Source organism: Barbus barbus (assembly GCF_936440315.1).
Source record: "Barbus barbus genome assembly, chromosome: 24".
NCBI lineage: Eukaryota > Metazoa > Chordata > Actinopteri > Cypriniformes > Cyprinidae > Barbus > Barbus barbus.
This window is the reverse complement of record NC_136752.1, coordinates 6,476,077-6,502,952: the sequence shown is the minus strand read 5'-3', so window position 1 is coordinate 6,502,952 and position 26,876 is coordinate 6,476,077. Positions and strand designations below refer to the sequence as shown.

General features: G+C 36.2%; 1 protein-coding gene across 5 annotated transcripts; it reads right to left on the bottom strand.

Moving 5' to 3' along the window:
* Positions 1-10,713: 10,713 nt before the first annotated feature.
* On the bottom strand, positions 10,714-26,379 carry papola (poly(A) polymerase alpha; the record flags this gene model as incomplete). 5 transcript variants are annotated; one of them, XM_079375779.1, is made up of 24 exons in its annotated part: positions 26,201-26,379; positions 25,129-25,299; positions 24,020-24,086; positions 23,847-23,928; positions 23,647-23,756; positions 23,347-23,400; positions 23,117-23,228; positions 21,496-21,585; positions 20,964-21,102; positions 20,749-20,821; positions 20,164-20,284; positions 19,480-19,564; positions 17,598-17,651; positions 17,369-17,488; positions 17,134-17,243; positions 16,896-17,020; positions 16,039-16,172; positions 15,824-15,903; positions 14,047-14,279; positions 13,846-13,908; positions 13,647-13,703; positions 13,514-13,549; positions 11,952-12,043; positions 10,714-10,876 (listed from the first exon to the last, which is right to left on the bottom strand). In XM_079375779.1, exons 1-24 carry the CDS (start codon positions 26,206-26,208, stop codon positions 10,825-10,827), a joined length of 2,268 nt encoding a protein of 755 aa, XP_079231905.1. In that variant the 5' UTR covers positions 26,209-26,379. The 5 variants fall into 5 exon arrangements, with proteins under 5 accessions (XP_079231905.1, XP_079231906.1, XP_079231907.1 ...); XM_079375780.1 differs by having other exon boundaries at positions 10,721-10,876; positions 15,827-15,903; XM_079375781.1 differs by lacking the exon at positions 10,714-10,876 and having other exon boundaries at positions 11,787-12,043.
* Positions 26,380-26,876: the final 497 nt, after the last annotated feature.

Below are 26,876 nucleotides of genomic sequence, written 5' to 3'. Positions count from 1 at the left end.
AATTTAATTTGAATATACAGACAAAAGAATTGGGACACACCTCTTAATTACTGAATTCAAGTTTCAAGTTAGACCCATTGCCACACCAAAATAAAGCACCTAGATACGCAGTCTGCATTTACAAACAGTCGTTCTGAAAAGCTCATGGAATTCAAGGATGGTGCTGTGATAGGATGCTACCTTTGCAGTAAGTCAGTTTGTGAAATTTCATCCCTGCTAGATAGTCTATGGTCAATTGTAGTATTTTTGGAAATAGGAAGCGTTTAGGACTGTGGAAGACTCTGCTGATTCTAAACTTTCACTGGCATTGATATCAGCTCAATAACTGTGCAGTGGGGCCGAGCAGCTGCATGCAAGCCTCACATCACCAAATACAATGCCAAGCGTCAGATATAGTGGTGCAAAGCACCCCACAACTGGATTCTGGAGCAGTGGAAACCTGTTCTGTAGAGTGACGAATCATGCTTCTCTGTTTTGCAGTCTTGTGGGCGAGTCTGGGTTTGGCAGATGCCAGGAGAACGTTACCTGCCTGACTGCATTGTGCCAACTGTAAATTTTGAATGAGAAAGAACAATGGTATGGGTTTTTTCAGGGGTTGAGATAGGCCTCTAACTTCCAGTGAAGGGAAATTTTAATGCTTCAGCAAATCAAGACATTTTGGACAACGATATGCTTCCAACTTTGCAGGAACAGTTTGGAGAAGGCCCTTTTCTATTCCAGCATCACTGTGCCCCAGTGCACAAATAAGGTCCATAAAGACATGGCTGGACCCTGACCTCAACTCCATTGAACACCTTTGGGTGGACTAGAATGGAGATTGTGAACCAGGCCTTCTTGCCCAACATCAGTACCTAACCCTAACAAATTATCTACTTGATAAATGGACAAAAAATCCTAGTGAAACACTCCCAGACAGCCTTCACAGAAGAGTGGGCGCTGTTATAGCTACAAAGGGGAGATATTAAGGTCTATGTATTTTGAATGCATTGACAATAAAGTCCCAGTTAAGTGTGCCAATACTTTTGTCCATATAATGTATGTTTTCTTATTAAAGGGACATGGTGCTCTGTTATCTGTGTATTGAACTGGTAGAGTAACCAATATCCAACCACAAAGAACCCCAACAGTTCTCAAACTAAATGTGCTACTAAGTGTTTGTTTCTCTCTGATCAGTTTAACATTTGGATAAACACCTAGTGGTAAAGGTGACAGATGGGTGTTCTCACAAAATAAACCCCTTCAGGGCCATATAAGATCCTGATCACCCTATCTGGGTTTATTTTCCAATAACGCCTGGATGGTTGTACATTGTGCCTCATATGCCTCCTTTATGTAATAAAGTAGAACAGTAAACGGGTAGTTGATTCATACCTACAGGTTTATGGCCTCATATTGGTTGAAAGGCTACACTGAATGTTTGTCGCAAGATGAAATTCATGTCACACTTCTTCACTTCATTTATGAACCTAAAATATGCACATTTTATTTGACAACTACCACAAAACAAACTTCTCTGTTATACTATCACATGTGTAATTACACAGTAATACGTGTCATTCCAATATTATTTTAAGACTGTGAACAGTACAACAGCGCCCTTTAGAATCATCAAGTGAATAATCAGCCCATAACACTTTAATACTTCAGAGCTTGCAAGGACAATGATTATAATACCAATATTATTAACAAAGCACATTAATGAAAAGTGAAAAATGTAACCGATTTGAATGGATGAATAAAGTACAAACAGAGCATAAGATGTATATGTATTTGAAGGGTTTTAGCAATCATTTGGAAATTTCTCAGTCCCATAGGGTTTGGCATATTTACAATGTAAGTCTTTACATTTAAACACTTAACGTTTCAATGTTTCAGTGTTAAGAGCTGTGCATGGCATTATCATTGAATGTGGGGCCCACTGTCAAGTGATGAAGGACCTTCTCGTCTGAATAGTGACCGTCTACAAGCCTTGTGAAAGGCAGCATACCTTAGCATATGCAAATCATCAACCCTGAGATTTCTGACTTTTCTATTGGCTATTGGATCTCTAAGCAAATATTATAGAAGGAAAGCATCTAAAAACTCAATTGTTCTATAAAAGGACAAGAGAAACCTCTTAGCAGAAGGTCAAACGATTTGTATGTGAGCATCTGTCTTTAAAAAATGCCGTATTTGTCCGACCAGCTGATCCAAAACATTTCAAAAAGTCACTTTGTTCAACAAAACATTTGTGTCCCATCGTTATTTTTCAAATGCAAAAATAAGTTGCTAATTTTGTCAGTGCTCTTTCTAGACAGTGCAGGTTTAATTGCTAATTGTTAACTGGGAATGAATGCATTTGCATATTAATTAGGGAGCCCATTTACATTTTTAATTTGCTGCCTTCAAAGGGGGTGAGATAAAAGGTCGCACAATTTTAAATAATTTATGCTTCACCGCTGAAAAGAATCTGAAAAGAAGTGCTCAGCTGATTTTAACCCCTGAGAGCTTTTACAGAATAAAGCTCTCCAAAAATTGTTTTTACAAATCTAATTAAACGGAAGAAAGCTCTGAGCGGACAGGAACAGAGAGACACCCAGCAAGAGCAGGACCGTGTGCATTTAAGATCTCGGTCTTACTTTAATATGTAGCACTTTTTTTTATTTCAGTTTACTTAGATGTACAGTCACTTTAGATCTCACAGACCAGTACAAATCTGACATTTTCAGAATCGTAATGAAATAAATACTGAATTAAATACAAGTCGTAACAGCGATGGAAGGCCAAAAAATAAATCATGTTTCACTTAATAATAAATCAACCCGCTGTATCTCAGACAGCACAAATCAAACTAATAATATCACTGAATTTAATAGTTTTTGTACTATTATTATTAATTAGTTGATAACATACACAAACATCTCCTGCATTATATTGATATAAAATGAGGATAAGGATGTTAATAAGAAGAGTTTTCGACCAGATATTCTGATGAAATAAATTCACACATTTTAAAGATTTAGTTTCAAACCTTTTTAAATTCATAACATGTTGAAACTACTCCTGACCTCATATGGTGGCAAGTGTTTGCATGCTGTATTAATGTTAAATCATAATCAGCAAGCTAGAGATAACATAGATATTAGTTTCGAATCAAAAGCATCAAAGCCGTACAATACTTGGCAAAAATGAAAATGTATCAAAGTGAAATGATCACACTTGTTTGTCGCAGTCAGAGAGAGAACTTTCCTGTGCATGTGCTGAAAAACGTTTGCAGTTGCCCTTTTCTACAATTGCCCTTGTTCTTCCAAACTCGCTCAAGTACAATTGCTTCTTAATATCTAATATAAACGAGAACCTAAACTAGAGCTGTCAGATCATCATGCTATTTCCATGACTACCATGTAGTTCTTTTGGGGGGGGGGGGTTCAACTATATTCAAATTCACTGGATTTTCTGTGTGTACATTTTGTGGGCCAGCTTTTAACACTAGCGACACTAGCCTCGCGGCCCGCCGCGCGTTCACATTCTTTCATTTGCCCTGATCGTGTGTCTAAAGCACATTGTGATTTTTTGACTCTTTTCTGTAACACTGATCCTAATTACACACCCCAAACGAACCGAGAGCGGCTACATTTATAGCCGAACACATCGTCATTGTCTGTTTGGCATTTGGTCTTTGTGCCTATGCACTTAAATTACATCCTGACAATCCCAGCATGCATTAGAGGACGGAGAGAGAAAGAGAATGTGTGCAAGAAAGTGTAACTTGTCTGACATCCCTCCACCACTCGCGTTTAAAACTAAAAAGGAACCCGCTGAATCCCACAGAACTTCCTGTTCACTGATCGTGTGAAGAAGTTAACATTCCATTGAACGTCTGAAATTAAAGGTCTCTGCAGTCAGACTTATTCTCTCCGGACCTGAAATCAAGTGAACCAACTCCTTTAAACCACTATTGAATAGAGTGAAGGAGGGGTGCCCTCTTGATTGAATAATTGATTTTCTGGCGCACTCTATGTTTAAGAAGGATAAGACGACATCCTTCGTAATGATTGTAATTACTGCAATGACTGGTCATGTCAAATATGACACTGAAAGGACTGTTATTAACCTTTATTATCCAGCCAGAGAAATTTGAAAAAGGCAACATGAGGCTTCGGCGTGTCTCCCCTCTGCGGCCCACCTCAGCTGAACGCGTGGATGAACTGATCCGAGATCAGCTCCCTGTTGCTGATGTTCGGCAGCTGGTTAATTGACTGTGTAGTCTGATTCAGTGAGCTGTCCACGCTATTGATTCTTAATGTTCTCTCCGTCCTTTAATCAAGCGTCATCAACAATCGGCCAGACAGCGTTTCAAGAACGAGTTTAGCATGATTCAGACGTCAATATGTTCCGATATTTATTTGAACAGAGAGGTCAGGTGACGTGGCTACAAAAATAAAACTACAGATTTTAATGTTAATGGGAACTTTTGAGTCTGTATATGTACAGTTGTGCTCATAAGATTACATGCCCCTTGCAGAATATGCTAATTTATTTTGTTTTAACTAAATAAGAGGGATCATGAAAATTGCATGCTATTTTTATGTAGTACTCTCCTGAATAAACTATTTCACATAGCAGATAAAGTGAAATAAAGTGAAGTGTCATACTGCCAAGTATGGTGACCCATACTCGGAATTCGTGCTCTGCATTTAACCCATCCAACGTGCACACACACAGCAGTGAACACACACACACCGTGAACACACACCCGGAGCAGTGGGCAGCCATTTATGCTGCGGCGCCCGGGGAGCAGTTGGGGGTTCGGTGCCTTGCTCAAGGGCACCTCAGTCGTGGTATTGAGGGTGGAGAGAGCGCTGGACATTCACTCCCCCCACCTACAATCCCTGTCGGCCCGAGAATCAAACCCACAACCTTTGGATTACGAGTCCGACTCTCTAACCATTAGGCCACGACTTCCCCAGATGTTTACATATACTCCACAAGACAAAATAAAAAATGAAATCAATAAAAAATGACCCCATTCAAAAGTTTACATACCCTTCAATTTTAATAATCTGTTGTTTCCTGGATTATCCATGACTGTTTTTACATCCCCCAGCTCTTAATGCATTGTGTTGAGCATTGAGTAAGTGTTTCCACCTTTTGTAATAGTTGTGTATGAGTCCCTCAGCTGTCCTCAGTGTTAAAAGATGGATCTCAAAATCATACAGTCACTGTTGGAAAGGGTTCAAATATGCAGAAAATGTTTAAAAACCAAAGAATGTGCAGGAGCTGGAGGATTTTTCTGAACTGCTCAGGTCCAACAAGGGACTCATGAACAACTATCACAACACAGAAAAACAGTCGTGGATCATCCAGGAAACAACACAGATTATTAAGATTGAAGGGTGTGTAAACTTTTGAACAGGGTCATTTTTATAAATTAAGTTATTATTTTGTCTAGTGGAGTATATGTAAATATCTGACATTTGTTATGTGAAATAGCTTATTCAGGACAGCACTAAATAAACAAAATAACATGCAATTTTCATGATCCCTCTTATTTTGTTTCAATTTTTAACATTTTGCACATTCTGCAAGGGGTATGCAAACTTATGAGAACAACTGTGTGTGTGGTTGTGTGTGTGTGTGTGTATGTATAGAATATATTGGATATAGAAAAACTGACATAGTATTTTCCTGAAAAAATAACTATAATAATATTTAATTTTTTTTATGGTGTGTACATATTAAATTCATTGTGATACTAATTGATAATTTGCTGACAACCTAAAAATCTGAATAGAATTAGAAGTTTTCTTAATTTTATTTATATATATATATATTTAAAGCTGTTTAACCACTGAACCAAAGCACCATTTGAACTCCTGACACATTTCAGTAATAAAGTGCCATGCTTTGGCAGCTGTGCTTATTTGCATATTCAGCCACTAATTAGCCCTTTGAGCAGAGAGGGACCAGGGGGCATTGGGCTGGGCTGGGCTGGCCAGGCAAGAGGGTGGGGGCACTCATCCAGAAATGGGTTGTGGGTGGGTCAGTTCTAGAGTATTGTGTATCTTAACAAATATGTCTGTGTTGCAATGGAAGGAACTAGAACTATACAGTAAAGCTCAGGCTTAAATTTGATTAATTAGGCTATAACTTCATTATTTGCACCAGTGTTCTCCAAACTGGGGTTTATGTGAGTTTAGAGAAAAGTTATTGAATACATCACAAAAAAATGTATAGCTAAAGTAATAATAAAAAAAAATATATTAATAAAAAATATTAAATGTCTTATTTGTTTACCTGCATGACCCTTTACTGACATCGGAGAAATGTGAGCAAATGTGTTATTAAGTTATTGAAATATTATAAATATCTCAGGGGTATTGCAAGTATTTTACACCAATTACAAAAAGTTTAGGAAAACCTAATTTATCCAATGATGAGAAAAATGAAAGGATGCCAAACCTAATGAAATGAAAGAACTCACGTTATCCATTGTTTGGTTATTCACATGTACATTTTCATTTTGATATTTGACAATTTCAAATTCTAATTTCTATCATTTTGTGAAATGTGTTAGTTTGATACTGCAGTTTACCCACCAAAATGATGTCACTTCCTAAAGGATGATGTCATTAAGCAATTGAATTTTAGTTAAAGGGGAAATCCTACAAACCAATTCAAGCAATATTTCCAAGAAAACATGTTTTGTTTGAAGCTTTCAGTTAGAGAAAGGAACAAATGAAGACACACCCGGGTTATGTTTTAATAAACTGAGGAAATGGCAACATCTGATCAATCAGAATTATTTTGTGTTAATGTGAAAACTGTAAATTTATGGCATTCAGCTTTTAATGTTCGGTCATCTTTTCCAAAATCTTCGTAAAAATTATTTTAGTGTTATTTATTCATTTATTTTTTAAGTCTAGCAGGGGGTGGGATGGGTTCTAAATGTGCACAGCTGCTTTTTGTTTTATACTACTGTTCCATGTGTTTAATTAACTGGATTTTCTCATTAAAAAAAAGGCTAATATCATATCTGTCTTTACAAAATGTGGTTTTATTCAGTATTTAGGCCTAGCTACTGGGACATGAACATATAGGCCTACAGGATGGCGAAAATGACCCAGGTAAAATCAAAACGTTGTCATAAACATTACTTTCATTAGTCATATGAATTCAGTGCAGCAAGACATGGCACACATCATGTTTCATTGACAAACAAGCACTTTGAGAAGAGTTGATTCTGCTCAGTGGCAGGGGTTTGGTAAACTGACTAGTGGTGTTTTTGTTGTGTCCGTGCCAAAAACTCTAATTATACTTCCTCATAAAGCCCTGCCATGCTCAGAAACACCTGAAGAGCAGACGTCACCGCGCTCAGGATATTGTTATTCAGATGTTTCCTCATCAGCAGCTAACAAAGGCCAATTTGCATGCATTTTTTAAATAATATCCAGCACTTAGCAGGTGCTTGCCGCTAACAGAAAACCACTCAAAAAGCAAACGTCTAGTCATTTTTCGTTACTAGGAATTATTTAGGTGTTATAAGCATTGTTTTATTTATTACAGTTACAGAAAGTCCTTTTTTCTTTTAAATTTCATGTCAGCATATAAAAGCAGTACTTCAACAGAACTGACTATGAAAACTACAGCGACACCTACAGTCTGCTAAAATACGGTCCCTCCGATCGCTAATACATTAAACTATCATTTTATCGATCAATCATGCACTTAAGTGAGCTGTTGAAGTGATAAAGAAATGAAAAACCTCGTAGTAACTCAAAGTAACCTTTATGAAAAATAAATCTGTCTCATTGTGTACCCACTTCATTTGGTTCCACCTTTCTTTCCAGGCTTTCTTCTGTGGGAAAGAAGTGTGGAGTGTCTTCATTCAGTGCTTTTATGTTCAACAGAACAAAAACGAAATAAGAAATGACTAATTTTTTACTCAACTTTGGGTGAACTAGCTCTACTAAAGCCTTGAACCTACAAAGCATATTTGAACCAATCCATTCACGACTTTTAGTTTCCGTGAGATTCGGAAAAAAAGTGATAACATGCATTTAACTAAGCAACAAAAAAATGAGATAAATTTTAAAAAAATATCTCCAACATAGGCCTTTGTTGGAGTAACTTAATGAAACGAGCTCTTCCTCTACCCACAGTGCTTTGCTCTCATTAAAAGCCTGGATGCCTCAGTGAAATGGTACAATGTGTTTTTAACTTTTGAAGGTTTTGATCTGAATGAGACAGACAGACAGCCCTTTCATGAACATGGCATCGCACTTTGAACACAGCAATGTTTTAGCGCGAGTACTTCATTAACGTGAAGGTTAGGCTTTTATCACCTGAGCTGGAGCCGTCAGAGAAGAACAGAACGATCACGTAGATAGACAGCCTTACTGGAAAAGGAAACAACAAAACTGCAAGCAACAGACAGAGTGAAGCACTGAGGTACTGCCTCATAACAGCTCTTCAGAAGCGGAAAAGACAGCAGCTACTTGTGGGATTATCACAAGCATGAATTGGTCCTGCTGTAAAATGTACATTTTGATGCATTTGATTTTTTTTATTTCCTTGCTTTCCTTTGATTGGACAAAAATATGGGAAGCTATTTTTCCTCCCCCCTTTAAAATCTTGCTGAGATCACAGAAATAAATATTCTAAATAACAATTATAGAAATTCTTCATTAAACCTTGTGTTGGACACAAAAGTTTGGTGTAACTTTTAAAAGCAGGATGAGAGCAGGCACTTTGGGACAAAGAACACTTGTACACAAATACACACTAAATAAGGATCACAAAGTGAGATTACAAAGCTTTTTCTTTTTTGTAGAATAGGTAAGCCATCATCATTACGCTCAGATGACCATAATGATTACTGATCAATCAACAACAGCAGCTGAACAAATTAAAGTGTGTAACTGGGTACTTGTACTTCCAAACAACAATTAAGAAAATTAGAGAGAAAAAAAAAATGTGCCTGAATCTCATTGATTTTTGAACTTTTGATTAGCAGTTTATTGAACTGGCTAACAATCAAAAAACAATTAAAGTAAACTAAAAAATGAGGTCACACTTTATTTTAAGGTCCAATTCTCGCTACTAACAAACCATTAACTGCGACTTTTGCCTCAAACTCCTTATTTGTTGCTTATTAACAGTTAATCGGGAAGTTGTTACATTTAAGTATTGGGCAGGATTAGGGATGCAGAACAAGGTTGTGTTTTATAAGTACACTGTAAAAAAATTCTAGCATAAAAATACGGTAACAACATTTTAGGTTTTAACTTAAATTTACAGTTAAATACCTTAATTTCATTACCTGATACAATTTTAATATACCAGTTTATTAAAGTGCTGAAATCTGTTTTGTACCTTTGAAATACACTGATAATCACCAAATGCAGGCGGTGATTAAAAAGTCACATGATGAACCAAAGCCCATCACAATCAGCTTTTAAATAATAACATATAGAAGGTGCACAGTATCATTCACACAAGCACTAAACACCATCATCGTGAGACACAATAAACTGAAATATGCTATAAATATTAATTTAACAACATTCGATTAAACAATACAACCCTAATAAACATAACTGATAAGAAAAACTAAGAAACAGTTATTTCAAAGAAAAAACATCAAATTTAAACTATTTGAAATGCAACGCAAGGAATTCTGGGAACGTCAGTTTACGGTTTTTCCCTGTAAATTTTACAGGAACTTAGCGTTAACAATCACTGCATTGCTCATACTAACCGTATGCAATCTTTTGAAGAAGCACACAGAACATTCCAGAAATCTAGAAAGTTTTACAGTAAAAAAACTAATATTTAAAACCGAGTAGTTGGTCGTTTACTTCCGACCACTTCGGTTAAAGGGTATTTCAGTTAAGAAATCTTTAGTTTTTTGAGTATTTGTAAGTCACCTTGACTAAAAACTACTTTATATGAATGTGTCTGTGTTACATTACTGTGGTAATAACAGTAAATTAGGCATAATTACAAGCAAATAGCACTACACCACGAGGAGTTAGGACGAGGAGACACCACCCCTCACAATGTAGAGCGCTTTGAGTGCTTAGAGAAGCAGAAAAGCGCTATATAAATGTAATTATTATTATTATTATTACACAAAATCCTAACAGAGTTACTAATTGTAGTAATTGTTGTTTACATACCCTTCAATCTTAATAAGTTACTAATGTTGTACAGTACTTAATTGTGCAATTACAATGTTACAAGAACAAAAACATGACCAAATGTGTGACCAAAAACTTGTTTGATCATTTTGCGAAAATGTAGTTAATTCAACAAACCCAGGTCCAAAATGAACGCTTGTCAAGCAAGCAAAGTGAAAATTGTCAATTAAATTATATAAATATGTAGCCTGATTCACCGTCTAAATTTGCACACCACACCTATATGAGGGCATACCGATATAACAATACCTTTGTCTGAAATATTAGCTATGACAATTGAATATGAGCACTATCAAAAATATATTTTAAAAATTTTAACCATATATCTACTTAAAGTATAGTTGGGTTATTTAATGGCTTTCAGGTGAATTAAAATGTATCATGCACACACACACACTATATGGACAAGCATATAATGATATTCTAGGATATTGCATGCTTCTGATTTTATAGCAGAAGTTTGGGTCAGGACCCTTTTCTATTTTAACATGACATGCTTTTAAGAGATGATTCAAATAAACCAATCACAGTGATTTCGCTTTGCAACAACGTAGACTTTTATTTGTGAAAAAGTACAATACCTTGTCCTTACAAATAAGTGTATGAAAGAACTGAAAGAACATTGCAAGGCCATAGGAGTTGTTCATTCACAGGAGTGAATCTGTGCTGTGACGACAGTGTTCCTGGGGCGGCAGCTTTACCGTAACACGAATCCACAGAGCCAACACAGACCAGCAACACAAAACACAGAGTAAGAAAAGTTTGTACAGATTTAAAAAATAAACTAAATCACTCTCCTGCCCCAATAAACCATCATTCGTTTGAAACTCAAATCAATCATTTATATTTTCACATCCACATCCTCAAAATCAGGTCAACAGTGTCAAGACGACCTGCCATTTTTAATCCCAATAGTCATTCGAAACGCACCTTTGATTCCACATTAGGAAAATCCCAGCATATAATAGGAAAACTAAGCTGTTCAAAGCAAATAAAAAAGTTTCAATATTGTTGTCTCTGTTTTAATGAATATATATATGTATAAATATATATATACACATGGTAAAACAACCCTAAACGAACGGCCAGCACTGGTCTCCTCAGAGCATGCTGGGAATACGAGCTATACCACTCCTAATAAAACCCATAATTAATGCCCTGCTAAGACGGCGGAGCGAAACGATGGTGTTTACACTAATCTGAGACTGATTTGGTTAAATTACAGCTGCATTAGTGAGCTAGAGTCATCTGGATGAGCTAGCTATGTCCTCCACTGTGCATTTTCCATGTCAGATTAGTACTGTCATTAGTTCACAATGCATCTCCACCTACCGAGCACGCTTTGATGCTCATCTACACCTTCAGCTCTGTACAATATGGTGGATTGGTCTCCAATGGACCAACTGTACCCTGGAATATAATTACATGCCTCTTTACTGATTTACAAAGGAAAAAAAGAACAAAAAGGAAAAAAAATGCTTAAAGCGTCACTGTCTTTCAGGTCAAAATAGAAGGATGTGATAAGATTTACAAAGCATGTGCACCAAATCACATGAACACGTTAAACCACATTGAGGTTTTTGGGTATGACATTCTTTTTTTTTTGCATTGTAGGGAGAGAGGGAGGGAGGGAGTGAGTGAGAGGGCACAGGGAAGTTTGCGGAAGAACAGAGCTGCCCCCTTGTGGAGAGCCGTGTTGCACATGGGCAGGAAACGAAGGGACTTTCACCTCCTGAGTACGAGACTGGCCAAAGATTGAGCCGGTTCTACCTGCTGAGTCTCAGCTTGATAGAGTTCTTGACCACAGGGATGGGGTTGGCCGGGAGGATCGGGACATCCGACAGATCAGCGTTAGAAATTGTCTGCAGAACATAAACAAGATAGATTTTCAGATTAATGAGAAGATTGGGAATAATCGGGAGCGTGTCCAAACCAAGTGATACAATCTAATGAATCATCTCTTCTATGGTAAAAGTTTCTGTTTGAACAAGCTGTGACTGCAATAAGACATTAAGATTTATGGCTGTGCTGATTTAAATCTAGCGGGTCTGTTGTGTCTCGTGGTGAAAATTCAATGACGCAGGCGATTTTCTCCAGCCAATCAGTGATCAGCAGAGTTTAAACGTCATGTTTTGGTAACAGTACGGCTTGCTTGGAACCTCGGCCGAGGTGGTACTAAAAAAAAGTACCAGGTACCAGGAACTGTACCCAGTGAAAACCCACCAAAAGCGAGCTGTACAGAACCGTACTGTGCTGTACCATGCAGTGGAAAAGCGCCATAAGTAGAATACGACTCAATTACCTAAATAAGTGTTCCTTCATTTTTTTTTTTCTTCCATAGATTGCTTTTCGCAACACCTATATCAGGGCATACTGAAACTGATTAAAGAATACTTTTGTCTGAAAATAAGCCATCAAAAAAACAAAGTAAAAAAATATAAATATATCCATTTAAAGTATAGTTAGGCCATTTAATGGCTTTCAGCTAAATTTAAACAGTAAAAACTAATCGAAAAAAAAAAAGACCATTGTTGCGGCCTATATATAATGGGGCTCGCTAGTAAGGTAGTTGTTAAGTTTAGGTATTGAGTAGGATTAGGGATGTAGAATAAGGCATTAATATGTGCTTAATTAGCACTAATAAATGGCTAATATTCTAGTAATATGCATGCTAATAAGCAACTAGTTAAGAAACCCTAAAATAAAGTGTTACCGAAATTTTCATTCAGCTCTACTAAAGACTATTTGAAATACAACACTGATTATCAAATGAATGATATTTGGAATAAACGATACACAATTGAATTAATTAATTAATACACAATTATATATTAAAGCCTAACATCAGTCCTTCAAACACCTTAGACACTGATGGAATTAGTCAAATGTTTAAAAAGTAAAAAGCTCTTAATGTTAAAAGCTCTTGGAATCATAATTAGCTACTCAAATATTTATTCTAAGATTTTTTTGTTTTTGAAAAGCCATGAAGCCAACCAAGGCTGCACTTAATCAAAAATATTGACAGATATCACAATTTAAAGTAACTTTTCTATTATATTTTAAAATGTAATTAAAAGCTGAATTTTCAGCATCATTACTCCAGGCTTCAGTGTCACATGATCCTTCAGAAATAATTATAATATGCTGATTTGCTGCTCATGAAACATTTCTTATTATCAATGTTGAAAACAGCTGCTTAAAATAAAGATATTTTATTAAAACTATAGAGATTAAAAATAGTTTTTTGTAAGTTTTCAGTGAGAACAGAAAATGGACTTGTGCCTGAATAGGATAAAGATTACGGTGTAATAATCAGTTGATCATGTCCTTACCTGGGAAGGCGGTATCTCCTCTGCTGTGTCCACCACCTGAGAACGATAGGAAATAACATCAGCATTTCACCTTCTCACATATTCCCTCCATTTATCATTATAACTAGCATACCCTTTTTCATCATTGGTTTACCATTAATTCTGTCTCTGTTTTAGGGTCACCCTCTGAAGGAATCACTTCAATGCTTGGCTGAAAAAAAAAAATAATGCAACAATCATGACAAAAACACTGAAACTGAGCGATGAAGAACGTGAAGATTGCTGCCTCTTCGAATGCAATGAAGAATTTTTTTTGGCACTTTTGCAACAAAAAGAGAACAAATAGCCATTACCGCTGGATCCACAGCTACATGGCCATCAGTTTCACCTGAGGACTTTGCTTCTGGGGTTGAGAGCTGGAAGAGTAGGATTTAATTACACACCATCCACACTTTATATGTAACGTTAATGATTGGATTGAATAAGGAGTAGAATACAAAATGAACAATGCTGAAAAAAAACAAAACATTCTTGACGTGAGTGTTGTTTTTTACCTCCTCTACTTTGGCTTTCATGGACATCTCATTCTCAAGGGGTGAGGCAGGTGTTATGGCAGGGCCAGCAGATAAACATGAACTAGGATGAGGGTTCTGTTGTACACTGTCCACTTTGGCTTTCCCCTCCGAGTCATGCTGAATCGGTGAGGTGGGCTGCTTTAGTGGAGCTGTATCCTTTTGCGGGGCATCGCTGCTGGAAGTCCCAACATTATCTGGCTTAGTGGCATCCACTGCAATGATTAGAAAACAAAATCAGTATTAGCATTAAGTAGCATTAAAAACAAACACAAATACCCTTAAATGCAGCGACCCAAGACATCATTCACTACCCTCTCCTTCCTTAATTTTTTAAAGTTAGACATCAGATTTCTTAGTATTCCTCAATCGGTTCACTATAAACAATATAAGAAAATAAAATATAAAATAATGCCTGTTTTCTGATTTTTGTAAAGTGCATAGGTCACTAGAGACCCGAGGTACGTAAATGTGCAAGAATATTTTTCCTGCGAAATTAACATACCCGATGACTCAATACGTGCAATGCATATTTATTCCTCGAGGTGGCACTGTTTGATAAACAATGACGACGTGATGCTTCACTCATAATTACAACAGGCATAAAACAAAAGAATACCATCAGCAAAAATTGAACTGTTTGAATGGCTTTATCATATAGCAATTACTGTCTGCAACGAAATATAAATGTCACTGTCATTTGATGACTGTTGTGCTGATTAAGCTGTCAGCGATCAAAATACTGATTTCGAAGTCATTGAAAACGATAGTTTTGAGAATATGGTTGAGATGGCGAATATGAGCCAGATGCTGATTGTATTGTGGAAGTGCGCTCTGACGATCACAGCGATGGTAAAATCATCTGCTCAAATTGAACCCTTCTAAGTCTCAAAATGTGCTTTAATTCTTCTGTAATTGTTCTTAAAATATCAACAGAGATATTTGCTATTGCAGCAATTAGAGATCCATCCGTGCAGGATATATAGGTCCGGGTCGCTAAAGACTAGAAGAGGGCTGTCAAAATGTCTAAATTCGAATTTTGTACTTAAATATTATCAAAATTCGAATTATATTCAAATTTAAAAGGTATAATTTCAGTTAGAGGAAAAAAAATAGCTTTTGGCTTCTCTCCCGAGGCCACAAGAGGGCGCATTGAGCAAAATATAATCCACGGTTCTTCAAAGCAATAAAATAACACTACTATCTTTGAAAGTGCATAATGTTTAAAACAATGTTTAACCATATATAATTAAGTTGCTTAAACAATTAGAAACAAAACCGCATCATGTATACACCGTTTAATACAAAGCACAGAAAACCAATCACAAAGAGTAACGTTACTTTTTTCATTTAAAAACGAGATCCATTGTTCCAAACCCATAGAACACTTTTTTTTTTGGTGGAACACAAAATAATTTTTTTTGAAGAATGTTCATGCTGTTCTTTTCCATTGTGACATCTAAGTCACTTTTCATTTGCCATGTCACACCAGGTTTGACCTCTGTCGTAAGAAAATACAGTGGAAATAATAATTTGGAGGGAAAAAAAAGATCTGAATGACTTTCATGAAATAAATCTTTTGGAAAAAAGCAGAATTAACATCCTATCTTTTTGTGTTCTGTGGAACAGAAACACATACAAGTCAGGAATGATGAGGTAAGAGATGATAAATTCTCATTCAGTGAACTATTCCATCAAATGACAAAAAAAAAAAAAAAATATCTACTTTAAAGTGACTTTATGACCCCAGTAGACATACCACCTGCCAGGAGCGTGCCTTCTCTTGAAGTGTCCGTTTTGTCCTGCAAATCTGAGATGTTTGTGGCAGTCCCAGTGCAGCTACAGCCAGAGAGAGAGGAGACAATGAAAAAATGAAAGAAAAAGGCATGTGTATTCCCAAAAGATACGAGTTACAGAAAGTTAGACAATTGACAGGGCAACAGGTGACCAGGTGAAAATGGTTTGATGTTTTACCCCTGAGGGCTGGAGGCACGGGCGACCTTGGCAGCCGAAGTGCCTGTGGGGGACGGCACTGACATGCTGTTGTCACTGTCAACTGATAGGTCGAGACTGCCCTCATTCATCGCACGAAGACCATCAGATGAAAGCTACAGGAAAACAGAGACAAAAATTCATATGAACTGAGATCATTTTTCCATCAATAACCACTGTTTTTTGTTTGTTTGTTTTAAGGACAGAGAACATTCTATAATCAAACAATGAAATGTGGTTAATTAAATATCAACGGTCTAAGTTTGTTAACAAAAAAGTTTGGAAACGAGCAGACTATCATAAAACACCAGAGGAAATATCTATATAGCAAATATGGGGGCCTTCAGATGTTATGTTGGAAACGCTGATCTAAAATGCTTCGATTCTTAGAGTAAAGAACCTAGCATAACATTTGAATAGTATTTAGGATTTCAAAAACCAAAAAAAATCAAAGTCACAAAACATGCATGAAGCTAAAAACTTCAAAGGATATCATTAAGAGGAGCGTGTAGACCTTCAATGGTTTGTCAAGGTCAATACATTTCAGGATGTCAAGTGACAAAACTTTAGACAACATTATTTATGATGAGGGGAAGAAAAAAAACAAAACATTTTACCTTAAAAAAAAAAAAAGTTCAACAACAATTTTGAAAATAATTTGCAAGACATTATCTAGACACCTTGAAATCAATTTATCACTTGAAATCTCATCATATAAACTTTTGTTTTCCAAAAATGTAAAGAAAACTAAATTTCTAAGAACTTGGCACATGCATGTTTTGTTCTACATTTTGAAACGATTGTTCAGCATATTTGCAAAGTAACAGATGAACGCTTGCCTTTCTCTTGCTCCTCTGAATGGCGATTTTGGGCAGTAGCTGCTGCAGTTGTTTCCTCTTCACATGCATGGCTGTGATTTTCATATCTTGCTCAAACATTTTACTAGAGATCGCCTGCCGGTAAACTACAGCCATTCAGAGAACACATGTTGATTACTGAGAGCAGTTTAACCATAGCAAAAAAAAGCGATGCCAACACTTCCTGTGTGTTCTCTTGCCAAGATAAACCAAATCGTACCTGTGTCTGTGAAGGTCTGGATGTCAAACGTCAGGTCCACGTTAAGATTTTCTGATCCCTCCATTTTTTTGAACACAATACCTATTACCCACATTGTGCTGCACTCCTCCCTGTTTATACACAAAGGAAATAGTGAGTAAAGACACTTCCTATTGCCATCCCTTCCTTTCTTAGGTCCGTTTCAGGCCTTTGTTAAAGTTCAATAAAAGAAAGGACAAAAGCATCTGAAACTCACTTGTCAGTTCCCTCTTTTGGTCCAGGGAATGACTGTGGATTCACATGAGCGAGTGTGATAAACTCGTTCTTCTCCAGGTTTCCCACCAGGATTCGGATCTTGGATTCCACGAGGCCCACCCTGTAAGACAAACAGCATATTTAGTCCTAGTCCACAACATTTTTAAACAGATGCAGGGGACATGAGCAGAACATCGGTCCGATAAAGCGTGTGACAGTGCTGTACTCACCACTCTAAGTGCTGCTTCTCTGCCTGTGCACTTGCTAGCAACACTATATAATGCCTTGGGACATAAAAGACAGAACAATGCCATTACATCCTTTAAACGAAGAGTTGTTCAACCAAACCCGGTAAAAGCTACAGGGCCGCCCTGCCCCGACACACTTCTCTCCAAAGACAAATATATCTTCACTCAACACAGCAGGGATCACTCATATCCAGCCAAGAACACACACTTCACACACTACAACGCGTTAACTTCAACAGCAGATTTACAGTAGATCAGAAACACGAAGACATCTAAATGCTGATCACTTATATCAATCAAGCTGAGAAATAATGTCCTTGATGGGACAGTTCACCCAAAAATGAAAACTGCCATTTACTCACCCTCGAGTTATCCAAACCTCTAAGTTTCTTTCTTCTCTTAAAAACAAAAGATATTTTGGAAAATGCTTGTGACTATTGACATCCATAGTATATTTTTTCCATACTATGGAAGTCAATGGCTACCAGCAACAGTTTGGTTACCAACATTCTTCTAAATATCTTCATTTGTGTTCACCAGAAGAGAGAAACAACTTGAGGGTAAGTACATGACAAAACTTTCATTTTTGGGTGAACTAGTCCATCTTGTTTCCCACAAAAAAATTCACAAAATACATTTGAGGCAAAACTGCTTAACTTTGTCCTATAAAAGTGACTCAATGCAGGTTACTTGTCATTTGAATAGATGGTCATATGTACAAACTTTCAGCATTATATTGCTTTAAAATAATTTTCTGTGGAATATCCTCTCATATCTCAAATAAATAGAGACCAATGCACAAGCAAGATATCTGTAGTTAGCAATTTAAAACTTAATGTTAGATTAAAATTAATATCCTTTGTGGATGGATTGTTTGTATTTTTCTGCAAAGCAACACACTTTGAACATTTTCCCCACTCTGATTACATATTAGGGGCTTGTCTCAGACAGAACAGAATGCGATACTGCAAATCAATCATATTTAATCTCTTCTTTGAAACCAGCTAATTGCTACATTGTCTAAGAAATAATAGTGATTGTGAATTTTTATACAGTCGCTGCATCCTCATGTGGGGTGAGAAGATTGTTGTCGTACAGTGAAGGGTTTTCAGAAAAGTTCAAATGAGCTAAAATTGGTTAAAAACCCCCACTAACAAAAAACCGTTGACTGGAAAAACAAAGCAATGTGCGGCTTTAGACCTCCATTAACCATTAAAAATATCCAAAAGTCTTATTTCTTTCATTAGAATTTTGTATCTTTTAAATTTGGCTGAAATATTGACTTTGAGCCACTATGATCAACTTCACACCACACTAATTAAAAGAAATGAACAAAAACAGACAGACTAAATGCTAAACACTGACGCAAATTAAAAACAATAAAATTAGAAACACTATGAAAACACAGACTAACAAGAAATACATTGTACAAATTGTGAACTAAAACATTTTATTTTTGAATTGTATACAAATTAATATACCACAAGAAAACCAGTAAAACCTCTTTTTCTTTTTAAATAGAAAAGCATTTTAAACTTAAATACCTACCTTTTAAAAATATAAATTTAACCATCTCTAAAAAAAAGTTGCTTACATTTCAGGCATGCTCTACAATCGTAATTTTTTACACATTTTAATTGTCAAAAATGTTGAAGTACCATAAAAGCCATTGTGTTGTACTCCATACGCATAAACTGATAGTAAGCAAAATTCTTTTATTTCAAACTGATGACACCGATTACATAAAATAATAATTGTGAAAGGGCTATAAATGTGTGTGAGTGCAGTTTTGAGAAATAAATCTTTATTGAAATGATTAAATCTCACCACGAGTGTCCAACAGGATATGCAGCTTAATACATACTTGTATTTCTGAAAGAAGTTTGGTGCTTCAAATAGTTTGGACCAATCTGCTTTATTCTGCAATATTTCATCCGTGATTGCAAGACCTGGGAGGAGTTTAACAATTGAAATGTGAGACAAGCAAAAGTAATATATATAGTCTTTTCAGCTTAAAGTGCACCACTCAACCAAAAATGAAATTTCCATCATTATTTCAAAGCTGCATGACTTGGTTTGTAATCAGCGGAACACAAAAGATGATGTTGCACACTGTACTTAAAGGACAAAATGACACAGCACAATGAAAGTAGTTTATACACTACCTAGATCCATATTTGAATGTCCCTGAACAAAAATGAGATTTAAGAGCTTTTGCAGAGGGGAGGATTTTCAGCCAATTTAAATGTTGGTCTGTTCCTCAAACAAAGCTTCCGAAGACTTCAATATAGTTACGGAATACGTAATATAGACTTAAGTGGTACATAATATTCATGGTGCTTTTTGGGGGGATTTCAGACCATGTATCACTTTCACAGTTCAAGTTGAACAATGTAAAATGTTTCATTTTGTGTTACACTGCAGAAAGTAATTCATGATGCAGGTTTGAAACGACATGAGGATGAGAAAATGTTGCCATTTCATTTTTGAAATTTTTATTTTCATTATTCTATGAGAACATTTCTAGGGATCTTTAAATGAGACTGACCCCGCTTGAACTCTTCCACCATGATGGCCCGAGTAGAGGCGGACACATTGTAAGTGGAGTTTTGTTGAGGGTAAGCTGGTGTGATGATTGGCATGAGGTGGTACCGATCACTGGGGGTTACCTAGGGAGGAAAAAAGAAATTAAAAATACTTAGCAGTGCAATAAATCACAAATCATTCACATAGCCTGAAGTGAATGAGACGGCACAGGAAAATCATTGTACCTTTTAGTAAAAGACATCCTAAATGTGGTGTCTAGAGGTTTGTGCAGAAATCTTGAGTAAGATTTATGTCTGATGAAAATATGTGTATATTACAATATCACTGGAAGTCTACATACCTTTTAAATTATCCCTACATAGATTTGAACTAATTATACATAAGTGAAAATGTTTATTTACTGATATATACAGATATTTATGCCTTGATTATTTTAACTTCAAACATCAAATTTTCTTGGCAACAATGGATTTTTTGGTTTATGTTTTTGTTGGCAATACAAATACTGAATACTGTCAAAAATATGAATATCATAGCCTTACAACACAAAACAAATACACAGTCAGATAAATCAATGAATAAGTACCCTGGGATCCCAAACTGGGAGGTTGAGATTACAGTCTTCAGGCTGCTTCAGAAGGACTGGGTTTGGCCATTCCCTGAAAACACCAGCCAGGAAGAAAAAATTATGAATAAATGAATCTAAAGAGAACGGGTCTCTGAAAACAAAGACCAGAAGTTTGTATTCATATTCTATGTTATCTCATTGACTACAAACCAGTGGTGCTGGTTCAAACTCACCATTTTGAGAAAACCAAGAAGAACTTATGGACCAGCGTGGATGCCACAGCGTTGGGGTAGAGTTGGCAGGTTCTTCCAACCAACATGGCCCACGATACGCCCCCCAGAAAACCCAGGATATTTGAGTAGATGTTATGACCTGTAAGAGATTCAAATAATGTCATTTATTTCCTAATTTCTGTAAACCTCAGAATCAACCCCATAAATGAACGGACCTGTCATTTTTTTTATTTAACATACTGAGTAAGGTGAAATGAAGCATTTCTAAAAGCCAAATGGGAATCAAGTATCGATTGTTTTTCAATAAAGTGCAAACATGAGCATGTACTGGTTGCCAGGCAGCAAACGCAAGCCAAACGTATCTCTCCTGAGGCACAATGCTGCAGTGTTGCTTTTCATTTGACTGCACTAATGTCCACAAACACAACAGGTCATTTAAGGTCACGGTGGGGTTTGTTTTCACATAAGACCAGCTGTGACATGTTCCACAAACAGAGTACAATGCAACGTTAACACACAAGCAACTACTCACGTTTGGCCCACAATTTGATGGCTCTTAGAGTCAGTCTGAAATTCTCTATGTTGGGCACCAGGTGAAGAATTTCATCAGTAACTCTGCAACCTGTAAATCAGTAGATTGAAGAAAAAATTAAATATGTTCATAAATCAAGATTACCAGGGGAAAACTTAAACAAGGATACAAAATTTGGGGCTGGGTTGACGATATCAATTAATCGACTTTAATCAACCTTCATTTTGATGAACTGATACAGATTCTTAAATTCCAAGATCAATCTTTTGGTCTCTGCTGTTTTCTGTTGATGCGTGGATTACTAAACATTACTTGTAGTCAGTATTGGGCAAGTTACTAAAAAAAGTAATCCACTACAAATTACTTGTTTAAAATTGTAATTTGATTACATTACTGATTACTGCGTTTAAAAAGTAATCAGATTACTAATTACTTTACTTCCAAGTTTACTTAAACCTAAAAAAAACACATCACAAAGAGAAACTTAGTTCTTTCATTAATTTTTTCTTTTGGTTTTGTAAAATAAAGAAAACAAATAGGGTGCGCTTTCTGCATTCTCAGTCGTGAATATCTTCCTGAAACGAGTCACTAAAATGAACGAAAATGACATGAGAAATACAGTATATCTAAAGAAGGCTTGAGGTGTCTTAGTAAATGAAGTCATGTCGAAAACAAATATTCTCTGATAAAATAATCTGTATGAAACCAACGGGAGGTACAGTCTTCCCCGTCTGAGCTCACCTATGAAGTGATCATGCCCACGCACATCGTCCATAAGATAATCATCCACGTGAAACCAAGCTTGAGACGCGTGAACATGTAAATGCTCACGTCACCTCTGAACTACTACTTTTGACACGGAAAAGTCTTAGCTTTGAAACTGTCCATTTGTTTTGCAAAATGCAAACAATCCTCTTCACTATTAATTACAGCACAAAATAAACATGAATGAACATCAGGTGGTGTTGAAAGAAACGGTTCAACATACTGAAATCTATCATGTTTTGTGAAATCGCTCAATCAATGCGGAACTGCGGAAAGACAACAGTAAATCAGCTTGTAAACAATATCATCTAAGACCGCATTTACCTCAGGAAAGCCATTCAATGTTCATATCGCGTTAGTTGGCAAGAAAAACAAGATTGTTAAACATGCACCAGCTTACATTGTAAAATTAAATTTTTACTTAACCTGTAAAAGACCTCTCATATATTGTGTTTAAATTCATCTGTCATGAAAACAATTATTAGATATCAATTAAATGTTTGCATTTCAACAATGAATTAGGCTACAAACAATTACATCTTAAAGTTTATTAATTTGGACAATTTTTGTATGCAACTTTTTTTAAATGTTTATTATATCTAAAAATAAACAGGAATAGAATTTGTTGGACTCTTTAATTACCCTTTAAAATAAGGTAATGTACCAACTGACAGGGTTCCCTGTATAGTTTACAGATTTGTTGAGAGATTGTTCTTCTTTAGATAAACTGACATGACATATATCCAAACAAATTGATATTGAATCAAAATTGAGATCGTATGAATTAGAATCAATTCTGAAAATGTCAATACTCAGCCGTCAGCCCCAACATAATCAATCAATTATGACCAATTACCATTCAAACTCCGGATGCAGCGAATGTCAAGGTTCTTTAGTAAGCCATCACCTCGCAAATCCAGGTTCTCTGGAATGGCTTGCAGTGCCAGTCGGGCAAACAGTATGTCAATCTACAATCAACATATTACCAAAAAATCATACTTAAAACAACATGGGGGGGGGGGGGGTGTTAGAAATTTTGGCATGAACTATTCCTTCATATGTAAGGATTAAAATAAAAAAAAATACCTCAATGCCATCAAAAGACAGCTTTATCACCGGTACAAATGCTTCCTCCACTGCCTAGGAGGCAAAAGCAAAAATCAATCATTAAGCCTTAATGCAGTGTTTCCCACAGCCTTACACTCCATTTGTGGCGGATTTTGATTTTTAAGCATGCAGTGCTCATGTTTATTCAATGAAATCAAAGCCTTTTGGAAAATCTATTTGTGGCGGTCAGTTTTGATATTGTGGTGGTCCGCCACAAATAAGTCAATGTATGGGAAACAATGTACTGTATATGTACACCACTCCCAAAAAGCAGCATACCCTCAGGTCTTTGACTTCCTCCTGCTCCTTTAATTTCTCATAGAACGAGGAGAAGAAGTCTGATCTCTCCACATGACGGGGCGCAACACAGAGAGCATCAATATCAGCACCTACACAATTAGGTTAGTGAATGAGATATTGCAGACACACTATGTGAAGTACACGTATCAATCCATCTAGAACTAGTGTATAAAGCGTACCCCTGGTATGAACTCCAAGTCTGTAGGATCCAAACGTGAAGATTTTTCCACCAACACTATCAATCACTGATGCTGGAATATTCTGCGATTATATGAAAATATATAACAGTTATTGTGAGCAGTTATTCAGACGTTTATGTATGTATATAATAATTAAAAGGCCGATAAGATACCTTAACTTCACTGACTTCACGGATCCACACCTTAACCAACGTATTTAGCTTCCCAAGCACCAGGATTCTGTGGGCAAAATAAACCGCTATAAACAAAAGCAATATGATGAAGACTAAAGCTGGATCAAGAGCATGCTGTACACATTTATGGAAAAGTGTGTCTGGAATAATACATTAAACGCAAAAAAAGGGAATAATATTAGATTTCATCTACATTAAAAACATTAAATATTATTTCAAGTACAATAGTTAAATCATTTTCATAAAATAACTTCTGTTTTAATAGATTTTAAATTTTTAAAGCAGCCATTACTCCAGTCAGTGTCACGTCAAGGATAATAATGTATTATAATCATTGCTGATTGCTTAATATTTCTGTAAAAACATAACATTGTGATACATTTTTAACACCCATTTTTGATGAATGTTTAATATTTCTTGAAAGTTCAATAGAACAGCATTTAGTTCAAACTGATTTTTTGTAACACTATAATATATGTCTTTGTTGTCACTTTTGAGCAAAATGTATCCTTGCCGTTTTTCTTTTAATAAAATGATAAAATTACTGACCCCAAACTATTGAACAGCAGTGTAGAAGTCAGTGCTAATTCGTTTTTCTACTTTGACTTCAGTGCATGTTGCCATTATGGTTCCTGGGTGCTGTGGTAATTTCTAATATCACTTAGAAAATTAAACTATTTGTTTCTTCCTTCTGTCCTTTTTGTAATGTTTCAAACTAATCACGCTTTCTTGGGAACGCTCTTGCGATTGCCAAATACTTGAAGAATTTTATTTACACTTTTGTAAAATCTCTTTAACAAAAGTCAAGTCACCTTTATTTATATAGCACTTTATATTGCATCAAAGCAGCTTTACAGTGTCACACAGGAAAACAGTTTGTCAATGATGCATTAGGACAATAACAGTACATTTTTCAGTTAAAGTCAGTTCATTGTTGACTTACTCGCTAATCAGTGCTTAGTAACACAATCCTCTGGGAAGTGACAAGAAATGGATTTGATTAACTTTGTGCATGTTCATTAAAAGTAACAGTAACCCACCAGCTGATGATCTAAGACGTGTGATTTAGTGAATAGTATCTGATTTACCTCCGCTGCAGCTCCAGCTCCTCCTCAAAGACGCCGAAAGGTCGGAGCGTCTCCGTCAGCTTCCGTGTGAGAACCAGATCGGCATCTTTAGGTTGTGCCAAGCTGATAGCAGATGTGATCCCATAATGCTTTGGGGTCTTCTGGGCTGTTTGCACCTGACTGGTAATTGGACTGTGAAAAGGTCAAACGTGAAATATCAGATTCAACCAAAACATATTCTGTAGTAATAGAATGTGATCACATCTGTCGAGCTCAAAATTATTATTATTATAAAAATTTAACATCCAAACACCTGACCATGGAGATGTCAAAAAACACAAAAATCAATTAAAGATCATTAGGAAGCTACCTTTAGGCATACTTTTAATTCTTTGCTTGATTTCTATATTCAAAACTCAGTTCAGAGACGACATTTTCATGTAAACGACCACTTTGTGCGTAAGTTACTAAGTGAACAGCTCAGAGTATGACAAATATTTTGCATAAAGACTGTATTTATTGCACATATGACCGTTGTCTTCGGGGCGTTCACGCTTGACGCGTCAGGTTTTAATTGTTTCTGTTGTTTATGTGTCACGCCTCGCTGGTTTTATCGCCATATCATGATAAAAATAGTTCAGTTTTTATAAACGCTTCTGTTTTGTTCGGCTGCGCTTCGTCTAATGTTAGTTTAGTACGCTAGAAAGCCCCCTTGAAGGGTGTTAGTATGAAGTCACTGAACTAACTTACATCTAACGTTATACACGGACTAACGTTACATATCTGAACAAAGTTCAGCAACCACTGAATGATATAACTTACATTTAACTTAACTGTTACATACAAACCAACGTGCTTAAGTTACCCTGAGCCCGATTTCTACGTATGTTGATCATTTTCTCTCATTACCTAACGCATGCAGACACGTTTAATTTCAAAACGAATGCATTGTAAACTAGTTCAACAAGTAAACGGCACTATTATTTGCTATTACTTTTAACGTGTCGAGTTTGCGACCGATTCGTGACAGAAGGCCCAGGACCTCGCGCTTGCTTTGATCACGCTCGTCTTCAAACTCCGACAACATACTTACAAAGGCATTATGAAAATCTCCGGCTTATGAGAAGCTGAGAAGCAGGTTATATTCCGCCATTGCGTTCCAGTCTGTTATGAAGGCAATGAAGTTGTTTCTTTTGTTTGAACCAACATGGCGCTCCGGCGACAGCAACTGAAAATTGGTACGGGAAGTGACGCCATGACGCATCCCTCGCTGACGCTGGTTGACCCGCGTCTTGTTTTTCTAACCTATTTCGAAATAATTCTATTTAAAGGGGCAGCGACTAGCTAAAAATCATAATTTTTTTCCAATAACATTGTCACGAACTTTTAAAAACATTTCTTCGTTAAATTACATGTAATATTTGTATTCCTCACAGAGTAGCTGCAGTAAGCTATTTTAATGCTTTTTAAAAACTATGTTTATACATCATGCCATAGGAACATTTCCTAGAAGCTGTTTCACGTGTTATTTGTTTCCTATAATCATGCAAAAACGGCTGTTTTCAGCAGTGTTGGGAAAATTTGTAAGTCTACAAATTAAACTATATTTTCTATTAGCGGATTTCAGTTATATTTACATAAAGTTATTTTATATTTACTAATGAATTAATTATTTTGTGTGTGTATATATATATTATTATTGTTTTTTTGTTGTTGTTGCTTGACCACTGGAAATGTACCAAATTATACATTATATTATAAACTTAATA